Source organism: Bufo bufo, chromosome 8 (assembly GCF_905171765.1).
Source record: "Bufo bufo chromosome 8, aBufBuf1.1, whole genome shotgun sequence".
NCBI classification, from domain to species: domain Eukaryota; kingdom Metazoa; phylum Chordata; class Amphibia; order Anura; family Bufonidae; genus Bufo; species Bufo bufo.
In genome coordinates, this window is record NC_053396.1 from 65249504 (window position 1) to 65271098 (window position 21595).

General features: G+C 45.4%; 1 protein-coding gene across 2 annotated transcripts in view; it reads left to right on the forward strand.

Moving 5' to 3' along the window:
- The window catches only part of NHSL2 (NHS like 2), a 911944-nt gene that overhangs the window by 706965 nt on the left and 183384 nt on the right, over positions 1–21595 (forward strand). For both annotated transcript variants that reach the window (XM_040442508.1, XM_040442509.1), the window contains exon 5: positions 18293–18475. In XM_040442508.1, the coding sequence (XP_040298442.1) occupies positions 18293–18475 (183 nt within the window). The remainder of the gene's footprint in view (positions 1–18292; positions 18476–21595) is intronic.

Below are 21595 nucleotides of genomic sequence, written 5' to 3' on the forward strand. Positions count from 1 at the left end.
TATGAGGAGGTAAGTTCTAGACTTGACAGCGGCGAATCAGTGGATGTCATATATCTGGACTTCTCCAAAGCATTTGACACTGTACCACATAAAAGGTTAGTATATTAAATGAGAATGCTTGGACTGGGAGAAAATGTCTGTATGTGGGTAAGTAACTGGCTCAGTGATAGAAAACAGAGAGTGGTTATTAATGGTACACACTCAGATTGGGTCACTGTCATTGGTGGAGTACCTCAGGGGTCAGTATTTTGCCCTATTCTCTTCAATATATTTATTAATGATCTTGTAGAAGGCTTGGACAGTAAAAAAAAAAAAAATCAGATGACACTAAACTGTGTAAATTAATTGACACGGAAGAGGACAGTATACTGAGACAGATGAATCTGGATAGATTGGAGGTTTGGGTAGATAAGTGGCAGATGAGGTTTAACACTGACAAATGTAAGGTTATGCACATGGGAAGGAATAATGCAAGTCACCCGTACATACTAAATGGTAAAACACTGGGTAACACTGACATGGAAAAGGACCTAGGAATTTTAGTGAACAGCAAACTAAGCTGTAAAAACCAGTGTCAGGAAGCTGCTGCCAAGGCCAATAAGATATTGGGTTGCATCAAAAGGGACATAGATGCCCGTGATGAGAACATACTCCTACCACTTAACAAATCACTAGTCAGACCACACATGGAGTACTGTGTAAAGTTCTGGGCTCCTGTGAACAAGGCAGACATAGCAGAGCTGGAGAGGGTACAGAGGAGGGCAACTAAATTAATAACTGGAATGGGGGGACTACAGTGCCCTGACAGATTATCAACATTAGGGTTATTCACTTTAGAAAAAAGACGACTGAGGGGAGATCTAATTACTATGTATAAATATATCAGGGGTCAGTACAAAGATCTCTCCCATCATCTATTTATCCCCAGGAATTTGACGGTGACAAGGGGACATCCTCTGCGTCTGGAGGAAAGAAGGTTTGTACATAAACATAGAAGAGGATTCTTTACGGTAAGAGCAGTGAGACTAAAAGAGTTCAAGAGGGGCCTGGATGTATTTCTAGAGTGTAATAATATTACAAGCTATAGCTACTACAAATGGGTTGTTGATCCAGGGAGTTATTCTGATTGCCTGATTTGAGTCGGGAAATAATTTTCCCCCCTAAAGTGAAGAAAATTGGCTTCTACCTCACAGTTTTGTTTTGCCTTCCTCTGGATCAACTTGCAGGATAACAGGCTAAACTGGATGGACAGATGTCTTTTTTCAGCCTTATAACCTATATTAATATGTTAACATAGGACCCTTTCTTTGATATAACCTTTACAATTCTTGCATCCATTGAATTTGTGAGTTTCTGCATCAATTTCTTTGCAGGATGTAAGAATAGCCTCCCAGAGCTGCTGCTTTGATGTGTACTGCTTCCCACCCTCCCAGATCTTTTCTTGAGGATATTCCAAATGTTCTCAATAGGGTTAAGGTCAAGGAGGATGGTGGCCACACCATGAGTTTCTCTCCCTTTATGCTCATAGCAGCTCATGATTTAGAGGTATTCTTTGCAGCATGAGAATGCATTGTCATGCATGAAGATGAATTTGCTACAGAAAACACTGTTCTTTTTTTGTATCATGGAAGAAAGTGGACAGCCAGAAACTCTATATACTTAACCAATCATTTTCACACCTTCAGGGACCCTAAAGGGGCAAACCAGCTCTCTCCTTGATGATATCGACCCAAAACATGACTCCGCCACCTCCTTGCTGACATTGCAGCCTTGTTGGGACATGGTGGCCATCCACCAACCATCCACTACTCCATCCATCTGGGCCATCCAGGGTTGCACAGCACTCATCAGTAAACAAGACTTGTGACGAGACCAATCTCGCCACATTGCATTGGAGAAGCCTGGTTGCCAGCCTGCTCCCTTTAGACTATGGCCCCATGTTTAAACGCTTGATTTTCCCCTGCAAAGACATGAAAGCCGGGTAATTTGGTACTTGCCCTATTTGCACAGTGATACCCCAGATAGCTATGCCATGGAGCCCATTCGGATAACGAAAAACTATGTGAAAGACTTTGGCTCCATGGCGATTCTACTCTATTTGTTTAGTCTGGCTATGTTTTATGCAATATCTGCACAGTTAAATATTTTTATGTCTTTTATTGTCTTTTGCTACCATGTGGCTAATGGAGTTTTGCCTCTGCCCATGGAGATAAATTGGATTACTTCCCAATTGTCTCCAGGACAGAAGACATTGTGTATTCTCCTGCCTGTGATAATTACATCAACCCATTGTGTAAAGTAATTGTATCACAGGCAGAGGGGAGGATTTTGTGTGGGAGTGTCTGAATGTATTGTACGGGGTTACTGGTTGTTTTACAAAACCCTGTGGGTGGTACTAATGTGTAAGAATGTGTAAATAAGAACAATAAACACACAGCTCTGGCTGTCCACTGCTTTACCCTCAACACAGAGCTTGGTCTAGTTTTTGGGGGCATTGTATGCTGTTCCAGTTCGACTGCTAGGAGTGTAAACCTTTAATATGGTTTTTCCTATTCGGCTGTGTGCAGCATTCATATTGTTTCCAGTTCGGGAGATTGGTGTCTTTAGTAGCTGCCTGTGCCTCTGGAAAGGGAATCTCTCTTAAACGGTTTTTACCCCCTTTTATGCCCGGGGTGCCGTTACAATTGGTGGCAAGCGGCGGGATCATTCCCACAGCCAGAGGGACAGCTACAGGAGACACCATTCCGTGGATTTACAAGTTGGGGGAAAGGCATGTCCCAGTACAGCGACCCTAAGAGCAACAGAATGGAAACAGCAGTGAAGTACGATGAAGGTGTCATGGATGACCGAGATGCAGTCCGCAAAGGCATCTGGTACCAGGCACTGGGTATTGTGGAGAATCTGCAGGACAAGAGACTCCCCACGGAAGACCACCGGTTGCAGAAGCGAGTAGCCCTGTGGATGCCCTTCCTGGGAGAGCAGCCCCGGGAGGAATGGGTAAAGAAATTGGAACACTTAGCATGGCAGGAGCTGTGGCTAGAAGATGCCTACCAGGCGCTCTGGTGGTATGGGGCACAGTACCTACCCAGGACAGCTGAGCATGACAAGCCAGAGGGAGAGGAGTTTGATGGTCCTGGCTTGTTATTTGAGACTTTTTCAGAGCTGGAGTTTGGGAGCCCTACACAAGCCCAGTTCCTTGATCTCTTTGAATGGAGGGAGATCAGGTATGACTGGGACGACACTCATGAGATTGGGCAGGACCTGCTCCACTTGGTGACCCGGGAGATGGAGCAGGAACAGGGCTACCAGCAGCTGTTCCACTCCAGTGAGAAGGCTCAGCAGGAGAGCAGAGTGACAGACCCAGAGCCAGACCCCTTCAGCTAGGAAGATATTGTGGAGGTTTACTGGGAAGAACCCCAGGGGGCCGGTGGAGATGGAACAGAGGTCTCTCCACAGGTCCTGCAGGAAATTGGGAGCCCAGTCTCCATTGACCAGCGGCAGGCTGAGTTACAGTCGGTCCTGTCCCCCAGTGGTGGAGTGTCTCCCTCCCCAGAAGCTGGAAGTATGTATGGGAGAGGAGTTTGCTACCCCATTTCCCCAGCGGCAATGTGATTTATTGGGAATTGGGAGCCCAGTCTCTATTCCCCAGCGGCAGGCTGAGTTACACGGGGCAGAGACAGTCGGTCCTGTCCCCCAGCAGCAGAGTGTTTTATTGGGAGAGGAGAGCTTTGTCCCAGCAGGGAATAGAGAGCCCAGTCTCCTTTCCCCAGCAGCAGGATACCGTATTGGGAGCGGAGACGATCGGTCGCCCTCCCCAGCGGCTGGAAGTATGTATGGGAGAGGAGCTTGTTACCCCCTCTCCCCAACGGCAGCTTAACGTACCAGGGGGAGACAGTAAGCTCCACAACAGTGCAGATGGGACTGTGGTCTCTGCACTTACAGCACAGGGGGTAGGGACAGTCGGTCCTGTCCCCCAGCAACAGGGCTGTTTAGCCAACGGGGAGACAGTCGGTCTCCCCTTCCAGCAGCAGAGCTGGGTATCCAAAGGGGAGACAGTCGGTCTCCCCCTCCAACAACCAGGTTCCAACCAGGCTTCTTCTGTGGTAGCGCTGGCACCAGGGCAAAGTACCGCTTGTCTCTGCCCACTCAGCAACCCACCAAGGCAGTCTACCAGTCCCCCACACAGCCGTGGTGAGGCACCTAGACATGGACAAAGTTCTCCCTTGCTCAGGTGTAGTAACCATTTATTGTGGGTGGGCTGTACTGCTGTTTCCGTTTTGTGGGTAGGCTGCTGGACTAACAAGGGCACTGACTGGCAGGAAGTCAGATACCCTGTTAGTCTGTTTCAAAAAGGGGAGAGATGTGATGAGACCAATCTCGCCACATTGCATTGGAGAAGCCTGGTTGCTAGAGATGTCCCAAACTATGTGATGTTCGGTCCGCCCCCTATTCGTCATCATTGTGTAAACTTTGACCCTGTACCTCACAGTCAGCAGACACATTCCAGCCAATCAGCAGCAGACCCTCCCTCCCAGACCCTCCCACCTGCTGGACAGCATCCATTTTAGATTCATTCGGAAGCTGCATTCTTAGTGAGAGGAGGGACAGTGTAGCTGCTGCTGATTTAATAGGGAAATCGATAGCTAGGCTAGTGTATTCAGTGTCCACTCCAGTCCTGAAAGACTCATCTGATCTCTGCTGTAAGGACAGCGTTTTTTTTTCCTGTGTAATCTAATTGCAGTTGCCTGCCAGCGTGTGTCAGGCTCACAGCGTATACTGTGCCCGCTTGCCCAGTGCCACCACTCATATCTGGTGTCACAGTAGCTTGCATTTAAAAAAAGATATACTTTTTTGACTGTAATAGAATAGCAGTCAGTTGCCTGCAAGCGTATGTGTTTCAGGCCCTGCAAGTGCAGAGTGTCACCTCACCCGTGCAACTCCTATTTGGTGTCACAGCATATTACATAAAAAAACAAAACAATTTTGACTGTAATAGAATAGAAGTCAGTTGCGTGCAAGCGTATGTGTTTCAGGCCCTGCAAGTGCAGAGTGTCACCTCAACACCAGTGCAACTCCTATCTGGTGTCACAGTAGATTACATAAAAATAAAATAAAAATTTTGACTGTAATAGAATAGCAGTCAGTTGCCTGCAAGTGTGTGTGTTTCAGGCCCTGCAAGTGCAGAGTGTCACCAGTGCAACTCCTATTTGGTGTCACGTTATATTACATTTAAAAAAAACAAAAAACCATTTTGACTTTAATAGAATAGCAGTCAGTTGCCTGCAAGCATGTCAGCCCTACAGCATCTACTCTGCCAACTTCCGCCAGTGAACAGTGCCACTCATATCTGGTGTCACAGTAGCTTGCACGCATAGTACAACTAAACTAATCAAAAAAAAAAATGACAGGCAGAGGCAGGCCACCCCGCAGGGGCCATCGTGGTCGTGGTGCTGTGATTCCCTTTGGCCCTAGAATAATGCCCAGTGTTCAGAGGCCACGTACCCTGAACTCGAAAAGTTCTGAGGACATAGTTGACTGGCTAACACAGGACACCCAATCTTCTACAGCTTCCGCTCGGAACCTTGACGCACCATCCTCCTCCAGCTCAGCTTCGGGCACCTCTCAAGTTACCACTCGCCCGCCTGCCGCCACCATCAACACTAGCACCACAGCTGCTTCACTTGATCTGTCAGAGGAGTTATTTACACATCAGTTGGAAGAAATGAGTGATGCGCAACCATTATTGCAAGAGGATGTAGATAACAGGGATATGTCTCAGTCAGGCAGCATTACACACATGGACGTACGGTGTGATGATGATAATATTGTACCCGCTGCTGCTTCCTTTGCTGAGTTGTCAGATACAGGTGAAGCGGTTGATGATGACGATGTGTCCGTGGATGTCACGTGGGTGCCCGCTCGAAGAGAAGAAGAACAGGGGGAAAGTTCAGATGGGGAGACAGAGAGGAAGAGGAGACGAGTTGGAAGCAGGGGGAGGTCGTCGCAAGGAGCTAGTGGCACAGTCAGACAGCATGTATCGGCACCCGGGGTCAGCCAGACAGCACGCCAATAAACGCATGCTGTTGCCACCACCAGAATGCCGTCATTGCAAAGCTCAGCAGTGTGGCATTTTTTTTGTGTGTCAGCCTCTGACAACAGCGAAGCCATTTGCAACCTGTGCCAAAAGAAACTGAGTCATGGGAAATCCAACACCCACTTAGGTACAACTGCTTTGCGAAGGCACATGATCGCACATCACAAACGCCTATGGGATCAACACATGATGACTAGTACAAGCATCACACAAGCTCAAAGCCACCATCCTCCTCCTGGTCCAGCATCTTCAACCATCCGCCACTCCGTCTCTCGCCTAGAGCAGTTCCTGCTCATCTGCCCACAGTCAGGTGTCTGTCAAGGACATGTTTGAGCGTAAGAAGCCAATGTCACAGAGTCACCCCCTTGACCGGCGTCTGACAGCTTGCTTGTCGGAACTCCTAGCCCGCCGGCTTTTACAGTGGGATGCGAAAGTTTGGGCAACCTTGTTAATCGTCATGATTTTCCTGTATAAATTGTTGGTTCTTACGATAAAAAATGTCAGTTAAATATATCATATAGGAGACACACACAGTGATATTTGAGAAGTGAAATGAAGTTTATTGGATTTACAGAAAGTGTGCTATAATTGTTTAAACAAAATTAGGCAGGTGCATAAATTTGGGCACCACAAAAAAGAAATGAAATCAATATTTAGTAGATCCTCCTTTTGCAGAAATTACAGCCTCTAAACGCTTCCTGTAGGTTCCAATGAGAGTCTGGATTCTGGTTGAAGGTATTTTGGACCATTCCTCTTTACAAAACATATTTAGTTCATTCAGGTTTGAAGGCTTCCGAGCATGGACAGCTCTCTTTAAGTCACACCACAGATTTTCAATTATATTAAGGTCTGGGGACTGAGATGGCCATTCCAGAACGTTGTACTTGTTCCTCTGCTTAAATGCCTTAGTGGATTTTGAGCAGTGTTTAGGGTCGTTGTCTTGTTGAAAGATCCAGCCCCGGCGCAGCTTCAGCTTTGTCACTGATTCCTGGACATTGGTCTCCAGAATCTGCTGATACTGAGTCGAATCCATGCGTCCCTAAACTTTGACAAGATTCCCAGTCCCTGCACTGGCCACACAGCCCCACAGCATGATGGAACCACCACCATATTTTACTTTAGGTAGTGGGTGTTTTTCTTGGAATGCTGTGTTCTTTTTCCTCCATGCATAACGCCCCTTGTTATGGCCAAATAACTCAATTTTAGTTTCATCAGTCCACAGCACCTTATTCCAAAATGAAGCTGGCTTGTCCAAATGTGCTTTAGCCCACCTCAAGCGGCACTTTTTGTGCTGTGGGCGGAGAAAAGGCTTCCTCTGCATCACTCTCGCATACAGCACTTCCTTGTGTAAAGTGCGCAGAATAGTTGAACGATGCACAGTGACTCCATCTGCAGCAAGATGATGTTGTAGGTCTTTGGTGCTGGTCTGTGGGTTGACTCTGACTGTTCTCACCATTCGTTGCTTCTGTCTATCCGAGATTTTTCTTGGTCTGCCACTTCGAGCCTTAACTTGAACTGAGCCTGTGGTCTTCCATTTCCTCAATATGTTTCTAACTGTGGAAACAGACAGCTGAAATCTCTGAGACAGCTTTCTGTATCCTTCCCCTAAACCATGATGGTGAACAATCTTTGTCTTCAGGTCATTTGAGAGTTGTTTTGAGACCCGCATGTTGCTACTCTTCAGAGAAAATTAAAAGAGGAGGGAAACTTACAATTGACCCCCTTAAATACTCTTTCTCATCATTGGATTCACCTGTGTATGTAGGTCAGGGGTCACTGAGCTTACCAAACCAATTGGAGTTCCAATAATTAGTTCTAAAGGTTTTCGAATCAATAAATTGACAACAGTGCCCAAATTTATGCACCTGCCTAATTTTGTTTAAACAATTATAGCACACTTTCTGTAAATCCAATAAACTTCATTTCACTTCTCAAATATCACTGTGTGTGTCTCCTATATGATATATTTAACTGACATTTTTTATCGTAAGAACCAACGATTTATACAGGAAAATCATGATGATTAACATGGTTGCCCAAACTTTAGCATCCCACTGTACCATACAAGCTGGTGGAGCCGATATTTCTTTTCACAAAAGGCAATCCCCAACCTGTACTCTATTGTGCAAAAGGAAGTCATGGCATGTCTGGCACACAATGTTGGGGCAAGGGTTCATCTGACCACTGATACCTGGTCTGCAAAGCACGGTCAGGGTAGGTATATCACCTACACTGCGCATTGGGTAAACCTGCTGACGGCTGCCAAGCATGTAATGCGTTGCTCTGCAGAGGAGTTGGTGACACCGCCACGACTTGCAGGCAGGCCTGCTGCCACCTCCTCTACTCCTCCTACTCCATCCTCTTCGATAACCTCCTCGGCTGAGTCCTCTTCTGCTGCTGCGTCTTGCTCCACATCAACTGCACCCCCCCAGCACCCCAAGGGCTATTCCACATCCCGGATATGACAGTGTCACGCCATCTTGGGGTTGACTTGCCTGAAAGCAGAGAGTCACACCGGACCAGCACTCCTGTCCGCCCTGAATGCACAGGTGGATCAGTGGCCGACTCCGCACCAACTGGAGATCGGCAAAGTGGTGTGTGACAACGGAAGCAATTTGTTGGCGGCATTGAATTTGGGCAAGTTGACACATGTGCCGTGCATGGCACATGTGTTGAATCTGATTTTACAACGCTTTGTGCATAAGTACCCAGGCTTACAGGAGGTCCTCAAGCAGGCCAGGAAGGTGTGTGGCCATTTCAGGCGTTCCTACACGGCCATGGCGCACTTTTCAGATATCCAGCGGCGAAACAACATGCCAGTGAGGCGCTTGATTTGCGACAGCCCGACACGTTGGAATTCAACACTCCTAATGTTCGACCGCCTGCTCCAACAAGAAAAAGCCGTCAACGAGTAGTTGTATGACCGGGGTGCTAGGACAGCCTCTGCGTAGCTGGGAATTTTTTTGCCACGTTACTGGACGCTCATGTGCAATGCCTGTAGGCTCATGGGTCCTTTTGAGGAGGTGACAAACCTAGTCAGCCGCACTGAAAGCACCATCAGCGACATCATCCCATTTGTTTTCTTCCCGGAGCGTGCCCTGCGAAGAGTGCTGGATCAGGCCGTAGATGAGCGTGAAGAGCAAGAGGAAGAGTTGTGGTCACCATCACCACCAGAAACAGTCTTATCAGCATTGCTTGCTGGACCTGCGGCAACGCTGGAAGAGGAGTCTGAGGTAGAGGAGTCAGAGGAGGAATGTGGCTTTGAGGAGGAGGAGGAGGAAGACCAACCACAGCAGGCATCCCAGGGTGCTCGTTGTCACCTATCTGGTACCCGTGGTGTTGTACGTGGCTGGGGGGAAGAACATACCTTCAGTGAGATCACTGAGGACGAGGAACGGGACATGAGTAGCTCTGCATCCAACCTTGTGCAAATGGGGTCTTTCATGCTGTTGTGCCTGTTGAGGGACCCTCGTATAAAAAGGCTGAAGGAGAACGACGTGTACTGGGTGGCCACGCTACTAGACCCCCGGTATAAGCAGAAAGTGCCTGAAATGTTACCGAATTACCGGAAGTCGGAAAGAATGCAGCAGTTCCAAAATAAATTAAAAAGTATGCTTTACACAGCGTATAAGGGTGATGTCACAGCATAATGGGAACCTAACAGGTGAAGAGCTGAAAGTAATCCTCCTCCTACCACGACCACGCCAGCAAGGACAGGACGCTTTACAGACGTGTTGTTGATGGAGGACATGCAGAGCTTTTTAAGTCCTACGCATCGCCACAGCCCTTCGGGGTCCACCCTCAGAGAACGACTCGACCGACAGGTAGCAGACTACCTCGCCTTACCTGCAGATATCGACACTCTGAGGAGCGATGAACCCCTTGACTACTGGGTGTGCTGGCTTGACCTGTGGCCTGAGCTATCCCAATTTGCAATAGAACATCTGGCCTGCCCCGCTTCAAGTGTCCTGTCAGAAAGGACCTTCAGTGCAGCAGGAGGTATTGTCACTGAGAAGAGAAGTCGCCTAGGTCAAAAAAGTCTATATTACCTCACCTTTATTAAGATGAATGAGGCATGGATCCCGAAGGGACTGACAGTGGGCGATACATTTGACTAAAAAAGGCCTGATGAGATGAGTTGCCTTGGGCTAAAAATGGTCCACACGCTGCTGTATTTTATCTCTGCATGCCGGATGACTTGCGTGACTTATCCACCACCAATTAGGGTTCAAGCCGCAATGTTTTAGTGCACTTTCTGCCTGGAAAACATCAATTTTTCTGGCCGCTGGTGCTGCACTGTGGCTGCAAAAACGAAACAAAAAAAAAGTTTTGGTGAAGGGGCTTGCGTATCACAATAAAGCGACCACCTCTATCAGTGTGTTGGCAATGGCAATGTTGGCACACCCCAGATGATAAGGTCGTTGCTTCATTGTGAACAGACCAAAAGCGATCGGCTGGATAATTTTGCATAGAAAAAACATTAATTTTCTTTGTGATCATCTAAGGTGATCATTGAAGCCTACTAGGCCAACAATGGGCCCACACTGCAGAATAATTTTTTTTTTGGGTCACTTAACTGTCACTGAACTACCTCAGCATGACCATAGGCTTTTAAAAACCACCATCGCCTGCAATCTCCCAAACGTGCGCACGAGCACTACATCACTACACCAAGATTGACACATAGAGGAATAAAATTTATGTCATGAGTGTGTTAACTATTGACAACTCTTTGCGGTTGTCTAAAATCTATTCCATAGACCGGCCCCTGATGGGGGACGTAACAGGGATTAAACTGATAGGAATAGTACTACTTAACACACCACTCATATCTGGTGGCACAGTACATTGCACGGCGCACGCGCAGTGCCCCAAATTGGAAGTAGGAGGACCGACCAAGCATCTTTTTCCATCTCCCGGTTCCTAAAATCTATTCCATAGACCGGCCCCTGATAGGGGACGTAACAGGGATTAAACTGATAGGAATAGTACTACTTAACATACCACTCATATTGGGATTGCACAGTACATTACACGGCGCACGCGCAGTGCCCGAAATTGGAAGTAAGAGGACCGACCAAGCATCTTTTTCTATCTCCCGATTCTTAAAATCTATTCCATACACCGGCCCATGATAGGGGACAAAACAGAGATTAAACTGCTATGAACAGATTTTTTTTCATTTAAAAAAAAGAGGCCAGCCTCTGCGGAGCTGGGTATTTTTTGGCCGCGTTACTGAACGCTCATGCACAATGGCTGTATGCTCATGTGTCCTTTTGCGGAGGTGACAAACCTGATCAGTCAAACCCAAGGCAACATCATCGACCTCATCCCATATGCGTTTTTTCTGGAGCGTGCCCTGCGAAGAGTGCTGGATCAGGCCGTAGATGAGCATGAAGAGGAAGAGTTGTGGTCATCATCACCACCAGAAGCAGCCTTGTCGTCGTCGATTGCTGGACCTGCGGCCACCCTGAGAGAGGAGTCTGAAGCAGAGGAGTCAGAGGAGGAGGTGGAAGACCAACCACAGCAGGGGTCCCAGGGGGCTTGTTGTCACCTTTCGGGGACCCTTGGTGTTGTACATGGCTGGGTGGAGGAAGAGACCTTCAATGACGTCAGTGAGGACAAAGAACGGGACATGGCTAGCTTGGTATCCAATCTTGTGCAAATAGGGAGTTTGCGGTTGTGCAAATGGACTGTTTGTGGTTGTTTGCGGTGCGTTAAACGGGGAGTTTGGTCTGTCACTGTGAAGCTGGTGTAACTCTTACACTACCTGATCGATACAACATCATACCTGATATTTTAAAGCACGTTATTCCAAACAATTTAGGAATGTTAGGTGAGTTATGCCCTTTATGGATTAAAACCCGACTCTGCGTCAACTACGTAATTTTTCATGGGAGTTTTGCCATGGATCCCCCTCCGGCATGCCACAGTCCAGGTGTTAGTCCCCTTGAAACAACTTTTCCATCACTATTGTGGCCAGAAAGAGTCCCTGTGGGTTTTAAAATTCACCTGCCTATTGAAGTCTATGGCGGTTCGCCCGTTCGCGAACATTTGTGAAAATTCGAGTTCGCCGTTCGCGAACGGAAAATTTTATGTTCGCGACATCTCTACTGGTTGCCAGCCTGCTCCCTTTAGACTATTGCCCCATGTTGAAACGCTTGATTTTCCCCTGCAAAGACATGAAAGCCGGGTCATTTGGTACTTGCCCTATTTGCACAGTGATACCCCAGATAGCTATGCCATGGAGCCCATTCGGATAACGAAAAACTATGTGAAAGACTTTGGCTCCATGGCGATTCTACTCTATTCGTTTAGTCTGAGTGCCATTCACCTAATAATATGCACTCAGACCTGAGCTATCTGGGGATATGTTAAATGTCTATGTTTTATGCAATATCTGCACAGTTAAATATTTTTGTCTTTTATTGTCTTTTGCTACCATGTGGCTAATGGAGTTTTGCCTCTGCCCATGGAGATAAATTGGATTACTTCCCAATTGTCTCCAGGACAGAAGACATTGTGTAAAACCGAGTATTCTCCTGCCTGTGATAATTACATCAACCCATTGTGTAAGGTAATTGTATCACAGGCAGAGGGGAGTATTTTGTGTGGGAGTTTCTGAGTGTATTGTACGGGGTTACTGGTTGTTTTACAAAACCCTGTGGGTGGTACTAATGTGTAAGAATGTGTATATAGGAACAATAAACACACAGCTCTGGCTGTCCACTGCTTTACCCTCCACAAAGAGCTTGGCCTCGTTCTTGGGGGGATTGTATGCTGTTCCAGTTCGACAGCTAGGAGTGTAAACCTTTCATATTGTTTTTCCTATTCAGCTGTATACAGCATTCATATGATTTCCAGTTCGAGAGATTGGTATCTTTAGTAGCTGCCTTTGCATCTGGAAAGGGAATATCTCTTAAACGGCATTTACCCCCTTTTATGCCCGGGGTGCCGTAACAAGACTGTTTGAAAATTTGTCTTCATGTATGTCGTACTTTTATTCCGTCCGCCTTTCAACATGTTTGCCATGCTGCCACCGGAACTCCGGCCCGACCCCATTATAGTCAATGGTGCCAAAGCAGTAGTCCGGGGGCATGCGTGCACTAGCGGCAGCACAGATCCAACGGGCTGTTCACCCGCCGGAACAGCCTGCCGGAGTTCCTTGCCGCTAGTGTGAAACTAGCCTCAGTTACAGTATACAGCACAGTATATAGCCTTGGTAATTTTATGGCCACCCCTGCTATGGGGAAGACAGAGGATAACAGGAGATCCCCTGAAACTCTCAAGTAGGTATTGCAATTGACAGGAAGCCAGCTGTCTCTTGTTCCTTTGTTCCTTTAAACCTGGGGCATTTTCCCACACACATGCTGTTTATATAGGCAAATCTAATGGGACATAGGTACATCTATCCATATGAAGACACAGCCTCCTTGACTTCAAGATGATTATTAGAATATGGCAGGAACAAAATATAAAAAAAAATTCTCAACAACAAAAAAAAATGAGACACCAGGGACAATATGCTTGTATTGATAAGGCAATGTTCATAGCTAAAAGTGGTATTTTGACATAAAAGAGTCCCTTTAAGTTGCTGTATAATTTTTTAGGGGTACTATTTCTCCTTATGGAGAGCATTTATTAGGTGTAGAGAGTCTTATAGGCCAGGCAATGCTCCTCTGGATTCTGGGAAAATGATATGCAGATTTTCTCTTTCCGAAAAAGAAAAGAAAGCTAAACCTCTGATGCCACCAGATGTAAGGTAGCTAGTAAAAGCTCGACTTTTTAAATAGGCCATGAATTATAACTTGGATGATAGCTGATTCAGTACTTCATCTACAGGCAGCTGTTTTAGAGTGATTTCCCCTCATCGAATGAAAAGCAGACAGAACTGGCTTAACTGGATGAGAGGCCATTGTCTGGATTTGAGGGGGTAGTAGTTCTCCTTATGAGAACTAGTATCCCTTTGTATCCTGAGAAAGGCCTCTTACGTAGTTAATCAGTACTCTCTCTGCTCTCAATCCAAAAATGGTGTATTAGGCTACTTTCACACTAGCGTTCAGAGCGGGTCCGTCTGATGTCTGCTCAGACGGATCCGCTCCTATAATGCAGACGTTTGTATCCGTTTAGAACGGATCCGTCTGCATTATAGTTTGAAAAAAAAACTAAGTGTGAAAGTAGCCTGAACGGATCCGTCCAGACTTTACATTGAAAGTCAATGGGGGACGGATCAGTTTGAAGATTGAGCCATATGGTGTCATCTTCAAGCGGATCCGTCCCCATTCACTTCCATTGTAAGTCTGGACGGATCCGCTTGCCTCCGCACGGCCAGGCGAACACCCGAATGCTGCAAGCAGCGTTCAGGTGTCCGCTCGCTGAGCGGAGCGTAGGCTGAACGCTGGCAGACTGATACATTCTCAGCGGATCCGCGTCCACTGAGAATGCATTAGGGCTGGACGGTTGCATTCGGGGCCGCTTGTGAGCCCCTTCAAACGGAGCTCACGAGCGGACACCCGAACGCAGGTGTGAAAGTAGCCTTAAAGAGAATCTTGTATCCAGTTTTATGCTGCCAGATTCTAAGAGCTCCAGAGCATGCCGAGTTCTGATATTCATGAGCTTCTGGTTACGGTATATCTGCCCCTGTCACTGATTGACAGTTTTTTTCCAACTGAATTAGCAGCAGCAGGGAAAGCCCATGGATATTCAGGACGCACTATACACCGTAATTGTCACGCTAAAATGTGCTTAATTACACACTTATAAATGGTAGAAAAATTGCAACAGTTTTTTTTTATAAAATACAGCTCAATTAAACATCTCTTGGCTGCCACCACACTATACACTGCTATCAACACAGTATGGGCAGCATGATGGCTTAGTGGTTACCACAGGTGCCTGGCAGCGCTGTGGTCCTTGGTTCAAATCTGACCAAGGACAACATCTGCATGGAGTTTGTATGTTCTCCATAGGTTTCCTCTGGGTACTCTGGTTTCCTCCCACACTTTAAGTTCCCTATAATGACATACTGATAGGGAGCCTAGACTGTGAACCCCATTAGGGACAGCCTGATGCTAATATCTGTAAAAGTGCTTCAGAATACATCAGCGCATAAAATAAAAATTAAATAAGGTTTTTGAACACTTATAAATGGTAGAAATATTGCAACAGGTTTTTTGAAAGAAAAAGGTGCAATTGAGCACAATGCGTTTCATACTTTATGCTGCTTGTAATGTTGGGAAATATGCCTATGAGCTATAGAATGTTTGCACCAGGTTTGTGGACAAAAAAAGGCTGACTAACGCACAGAATAAAGAGTACTGTTAAATGATCTCTGTGTAGTTCAACACATGAAAGTATGAACAGCTGCCCTGACTGTAAGACCGCCATACACTAACTGTACCTATGCGAACACTAATGATAAAACCTGACTTTCTACCTAGTAACTCAATCCACCTAACTAAATATCCTTTTCACAACTACTACACTATCCCTGCAGGACCCTACAGTATAATGGCTGCCTTGTGTCTATTATTGGTGTCTGTTAGAGACATAGCAGATATGTTCCATCATATCAGTGGCTGAGCTCTCAGTGGTGTCTGTGCATCCTCTTGATTGGCTGTTAGGTGGACTTCAAAGCATAGTGGGCAAGCTAGAGCTAAGCCCAGGGTCATGTGAGCTTCTATCTTCACTGCACTGTTTCCCTCGTTAGTATACTGAATTTTAAAAGTAAAATGGTACATTTGTGCAATTGTAAAGTTCATCTTAAAATCACCAAATTTAAATTTCTTTGGAAGAATTTTTGTGAAATTTGTGACAAATCCGATTAGTTTAGAATCGATTTGCTCATCTCTAATTCTGACCCCTCTTAGACCTATCTACCATTGTTTGCCTTATGCTCTCCCCTCACTCCGGTTAAATACTCTGCCATCCTGCTAGAATTCTCAGCTCCAGCACGGAAGACCCCTTCCATTTAGGTGCAAATTATCTGCAGAATACAGTTTGTGCCAGTCAGTGCAAAGTCAGACCAGTGCTTTATCAACCTTTCTGACCTACAACATGAATTAAAACATGAATTTCACTCCCTTAGCTCCCACTGTCTTTCCTGTGCTACAGATGGGACAGAGAATATCACCTTGGAGGTCTTTCTACTAAGCTTGACAAATAATTGTTCTTAATGATCCTCCAACTACCACGCATTCTGTCATCCAACATTTATCTACCTGTTCCACTAAACCCTGAGCCACTGAACCCTAGCACCAGGAAGACAGAAAAAGCAAACCATTTGGTTTAGGTGGCCTTGCATATGGTATCCATCTTCATGTTTATAGAATCCCCTATGGCCACTAACTGTCTAGCCCTACCTGCACAACCATCCCCCAGAGTACTAGCTGGGCTGTCTTTACAGCTGTTAGGGATAACAGTATCACCTAGAGTTGGCATTTCTAGAGACTGACATCCTTCCATCATCACCTAGCTTATCAATTTTGCTTGGCAGCACAGAAACAGGGGCGACCTTTTCATTTTATTCACTCTTCTTTGTATTTTTTCAGCTCCAGGGCATCCTTTCTATGAACTGACAACCAGAACTGAGCTACATATTCCTGAGGCCACACCACTGCTTTAAGTTGTAATATTACATCCCTGCCCTTTTAAAGGGAGTCTGTCACCACTATATGACCATATACAGCACTTACATGGTGCTGTAGCACACCTATACATGATTCTAATGGTGCCTTTGTTATTTTCTTTAGACATCCAGAAGCAGGAAAAACATTTATAAGGGAATAGGAGGGCGGGCAAAGGAAGAGGCTGGGGGAGGAGTAACAGTTAAAAAGGCAGAGCAGCCTGGGCACCTACACACTGAACACCGCCCCTGGGCACTTGCGAGTGCTCATTTGCATATGAAATAAATGTTGTTTTTCCTGCTTCTGGATGTCTAAAGAAAATAACAAAGGTACCATTAGAATCATGTATAGGTGTGCTACAGCACCATGTAAGTGCTGTATATGTCATATAGTGGTGACAGACTCCCTTTAATACATGACAGTATTCTGCTGGCCTCAGAAACAACTGATCCACACTGCATGCTGTTATTTAGTTTATTATCTACAAGTACACCCAGATCCTTCTCTACAACTAACTCTCCCAGTGTCATTCCCTTTAGGAGGACATATATATACAGTACAGACCAAAAGTTTGGACACACCTTCTCATTCAAAGAGTTTTCTTTATTTTCATGACTATGAAAATTGTAGATTCACACTGAAGGCATCAAAACTATGAATTAACACATGTGGAATTATATACATAACAAACAAGTGTGAAACAACTGAAAATATGTCATATTCTAGGTTCTTCAAAGTAGCCACCTTTTGCTTTGATTACTGCTTTGCACACTCTTGGCATTCTCTTGATGAGCTTCAAGAGGTAGTCCCCTGAAATGGTCTTCCAACAGTCTTGAAGGAGTTCCCAGAGATGCTTAGCACTTGTTGGCCCTTTTGCCTTCACTCTGCGGTCCAGCTCACCCCAAACCATCTCGATTGGGTTCAGGTCCGGTGACTGTGGAGGCCAGGTCATCTGGCGCAGCACCCCATCACTCTCCTTCATGGTCAAATAGCCCTTACTTTCAAAGTTTTCCCAATTTTTCGGCTGACTGACTGACCTTAATTTCTTAAAGTAATGATGGCCACTCGTTTTTCTTTACTTAGCTGCTTTTTTCTTGCCATAATACAAATTCTAACAGTCTATTCAGTAGGACTATCAGCTGTGTATCCACCTGACTTCTCCTCAACGCAACTGATGGTCCCAACCCCATTTATAAGGCAAGAAATCCCACTTATTAAACCTGACAGGGCACACCTGTGAAGTGAAAACCATTTCAGGGGACTACCTCTTGAAGCTCATCAAGAGAATGCCAAGAGTGTGCAAAGCAGTAATCAAAGCAAAAGGTGGCTACTTTGAAGAACCTAGAATATGACATATTTTCAGTTGTTTCACACTTGTTTGTTATGTATATAATTCCACATGTGTTAATTCATAGTTTTGATGCCTTCAGTGTGAATCTACAATTTTCATAGTCATGAAAATAAAGAAAACTCTTTGAATGAGAAGGTGTGTCCAAACTTTTGGTCTGTACTGTACATGTAGGTTATTAGTACCCAGACGCATAACTGGACATTTCTATTATTTCACCTGCAGGAGAACTATTTGACAAGCATGCCAGCTCCCACCACTCACTGTTCAACACAGAGACTGCTGTGAACCCAAAGACCTCGCTAAGACGCAGAAGGACTATAATTGGCTTCTCTCATCATCAAAGCCAAGATCAAGAACATAAGACATCTGCAGCTTCTGAGTCAACTCCAAAAAAGACCATAGCAGGTATCTACCTACATCTCCAATTTATCATCATTTTGTTATAGAACTAGAATTACATACAGAGGCTTGACAATCATGCATGGCAAATCACTTCTTCCCTTATTTGACAAATTAAACAAAGGCTCATTTATGAAAACTGGTGTAAAGTAGAACTGGCTTAGTTGCCCATAGCAAGCAATCAGATTCCACCTTTCATTGTCCAAAGGAGCTCTGAAAAAATGAAAGGTGGAATCTGGTTGCTATGGGCAATTAAGCCAGTTTTCCTTTATACCAGTTTTTATAAATCTCCCAGTATGGACTTTGGAGTTGAAAGCAACTTTTATATCAGATATTGTAAAGCAAAAATACAGTGACAAGAACAATAAAATATGTCTGCATTACTGTTGTATTACAGAGAAACTGTGGACAGACAAGTCCACAGAGACTCTACAGAGACTGTATTCTAGACTAAAACATATCAGCACACTTCAATCACAGTGCCCTTGGCATACATGGCACTGTCTCCTGATATTAATATGTCATACGCCACACACAACCAATCACTGTGAAGCTACACTTCCTGAAAGCCATAATCCACATTACTCTACTTTGTTCACCACAGGATGCAGCATACCATGGTCTACACTGGCATGTACTGTCACAGGACCTCCAGTTTCTCTCTTTTTTAACAATATTAGAAGACCAGCCTGCAAAATATTATTAGAACTATAGATGAGCGATTCAGCCGATTCGCCAAATTTTGGGAAAAAATTTGCTTTGATTGCGTTAAAAATGGCGATTTCCGGGCTGCAGAGAGCCTTTATAGAGGTGTAGAACACTGGGCCTTGCAGTAACACGCATAGGGAGTCTGCTGTGGTAGTGAAACAATACTGTGAGTCAGTATGACAAGCACATGAGCTTAGAATCAATGCATACTTCACTTATTTGGGCAGTCACGGGGCCAAAACTGACCAAATAACTCAAGTATCAACTCAGCTTTACAGGTAGACGTTAGCGTTAAGAAGAAGCACACTCCTTTTACACTCTCGTCAGCTGATTCCACTTAGATATCTACAGAACCTGTTCTATTAAACGCCTAGTTTGTAGAGGGTGTCAGCATTAAGTTTGTGTTGACGTCACAGATTATTTTGCCCTTCCTCTGATCCGTCACAACAATAACTCCTAAAAAAAGAGATCCTGTCTGCATTTGCCTTCACTTGGTCAGCATTTGGTCAGTAATCCATCAGTATTGCTAATGCCATAAAAAACAGGAGTGGATCTAAAACAGAGATGACACATGAACCGAATATTTGCAAGTCTTCTGTGTTTTCTACCCACTCCTGCTTTTGGCTACAGGTCTTAAAGCTGCTACACAGACCGGATCCGTCTTATTTTTCCTTCCTTCTGACAGATCAGAAGAAGTGTCAAATAAATGATGATGTCAGCCACTCCGAAAGGCAAAAAAGTGGACCAATCATGAAGTGGGGAAGGCTGGGAACAGCATGAGAATTCCACAGAGTGGACCTATGACATAGTGGTGAGGTGGAAGCAGCATAAGGAGGCCACCGAGTGGCACAATGACAGAGTCTGGAGGTGGCGGCAACATGAGTAGGCCACAGAGTGGCCCAATGACAAAGTCTGGAGGCGGCAGCAGCAGCATCAAGAGGAGGCCACAGAGTGGCACAATGACCGAGTCTGGAGGTGGCAGCAGCATGAGTAGGCCACAGACTGGCACAATGACAGAGTCTGGAGGTGGCAGCAGCATGAGTAGGCCACAGAGTGGCACAATGACAGAGTCTGGAGGTGGCAGCAGCATCATCGGGAGGAGACCAGAGAGCGGTACAATTACAGAGTCTGGAGGTGGCAGCAGAATCAGGAGGCCACAGAATGGCAGAATGACAGATAGACAAGAAACTTCTGGGGGAACCTTTAGTAGCTACAGACAATGACAAGACAAAGTGTCAAGATAGCTTTGAGCCCAGAAGAGTCCCGAAGGTCATCAAGATATGTCACTAAAGATTTTACCGCATATAACGGCAGCGCTGACCGTAGAATAAATTTTGTTTTCCAACCGAAATACTTCAATAAAGATTTTACTGCATATAACCGCAGTGCTGACCACTGAATTAATTTTGTTTTTCGACCGACATACTTCAATAAAGATTTTACCACATATTACTACAGCTCTGAACACTGAATAAAATTTGTTTTTCCACCGAAATAAGTCACAAAAGATTTTACTGCATATTACTACAGCGTTAAACGCTGAATAACGCCAACGTGAATTGAGAATATATTTTTCTTTTTGTACTGAAATAGGCCACTAAACGCTTCCAAGACAAATAACCACCACCGACGTGAACTGAGAATGTATTTTTCTTTTTGTACTGAAATAGGCCACTAAACGCTTTCAAGACATAACCGCCGCCGACGTGAACTTAGAATATATTTTTATTTTTGTACTGAAATAGGCCACTAAAAGCTTTCAACACATATAACCGCCGCCGCTGTGAACTGAGAATGTATTTTTCTGTTTTTACTGAAATACAAAATAACACATATAACCGCTGCACTGACTGACTGCTACCGCCACTACTTCCGTGAACCCCTGCACCACTACGTCCGGGTAGGTAGGCTGCTGTGAAGCAGGTGCTCTACCCCGGGTACGTTTGGCTCCGGGTACGTTTGGCTACCTTCCACGGCTGCCACCCTGATGACTCCCAGCCATGCTTCCAACACATATAACCGGCGACATGAACTGAGAATATATTTTTCTTTTTGTACTGAAATAGGCCAGTGAACGCTTTCAGCAGAAATAAATGCACCAGTGAAGTGTGTATATATTTTTCTTTCTGTACTGAAATAGGCCATTGAACTAGTGTTGATCGAGCACCAAAGTGCTCGGGTGCTCTGGCCGAACACATCGGGATGCTCGGATGCACTACCGAGCACCCGAGTATAATGGAAGTCAATGGGAGAACCCGAGCATTAAACCAGGCATCCCCTGCTCTGAAGAGGGTAGGGTGCCTGGTTCATAGGAAAAGGTCAGAAATTGATTAAAACACCACCGAAATGGTTCGGGAACAGCATGGGGAGGATGTCTGGATGCATCTTGGAATCCCAGGTCGCTGCTGGGAACGATGT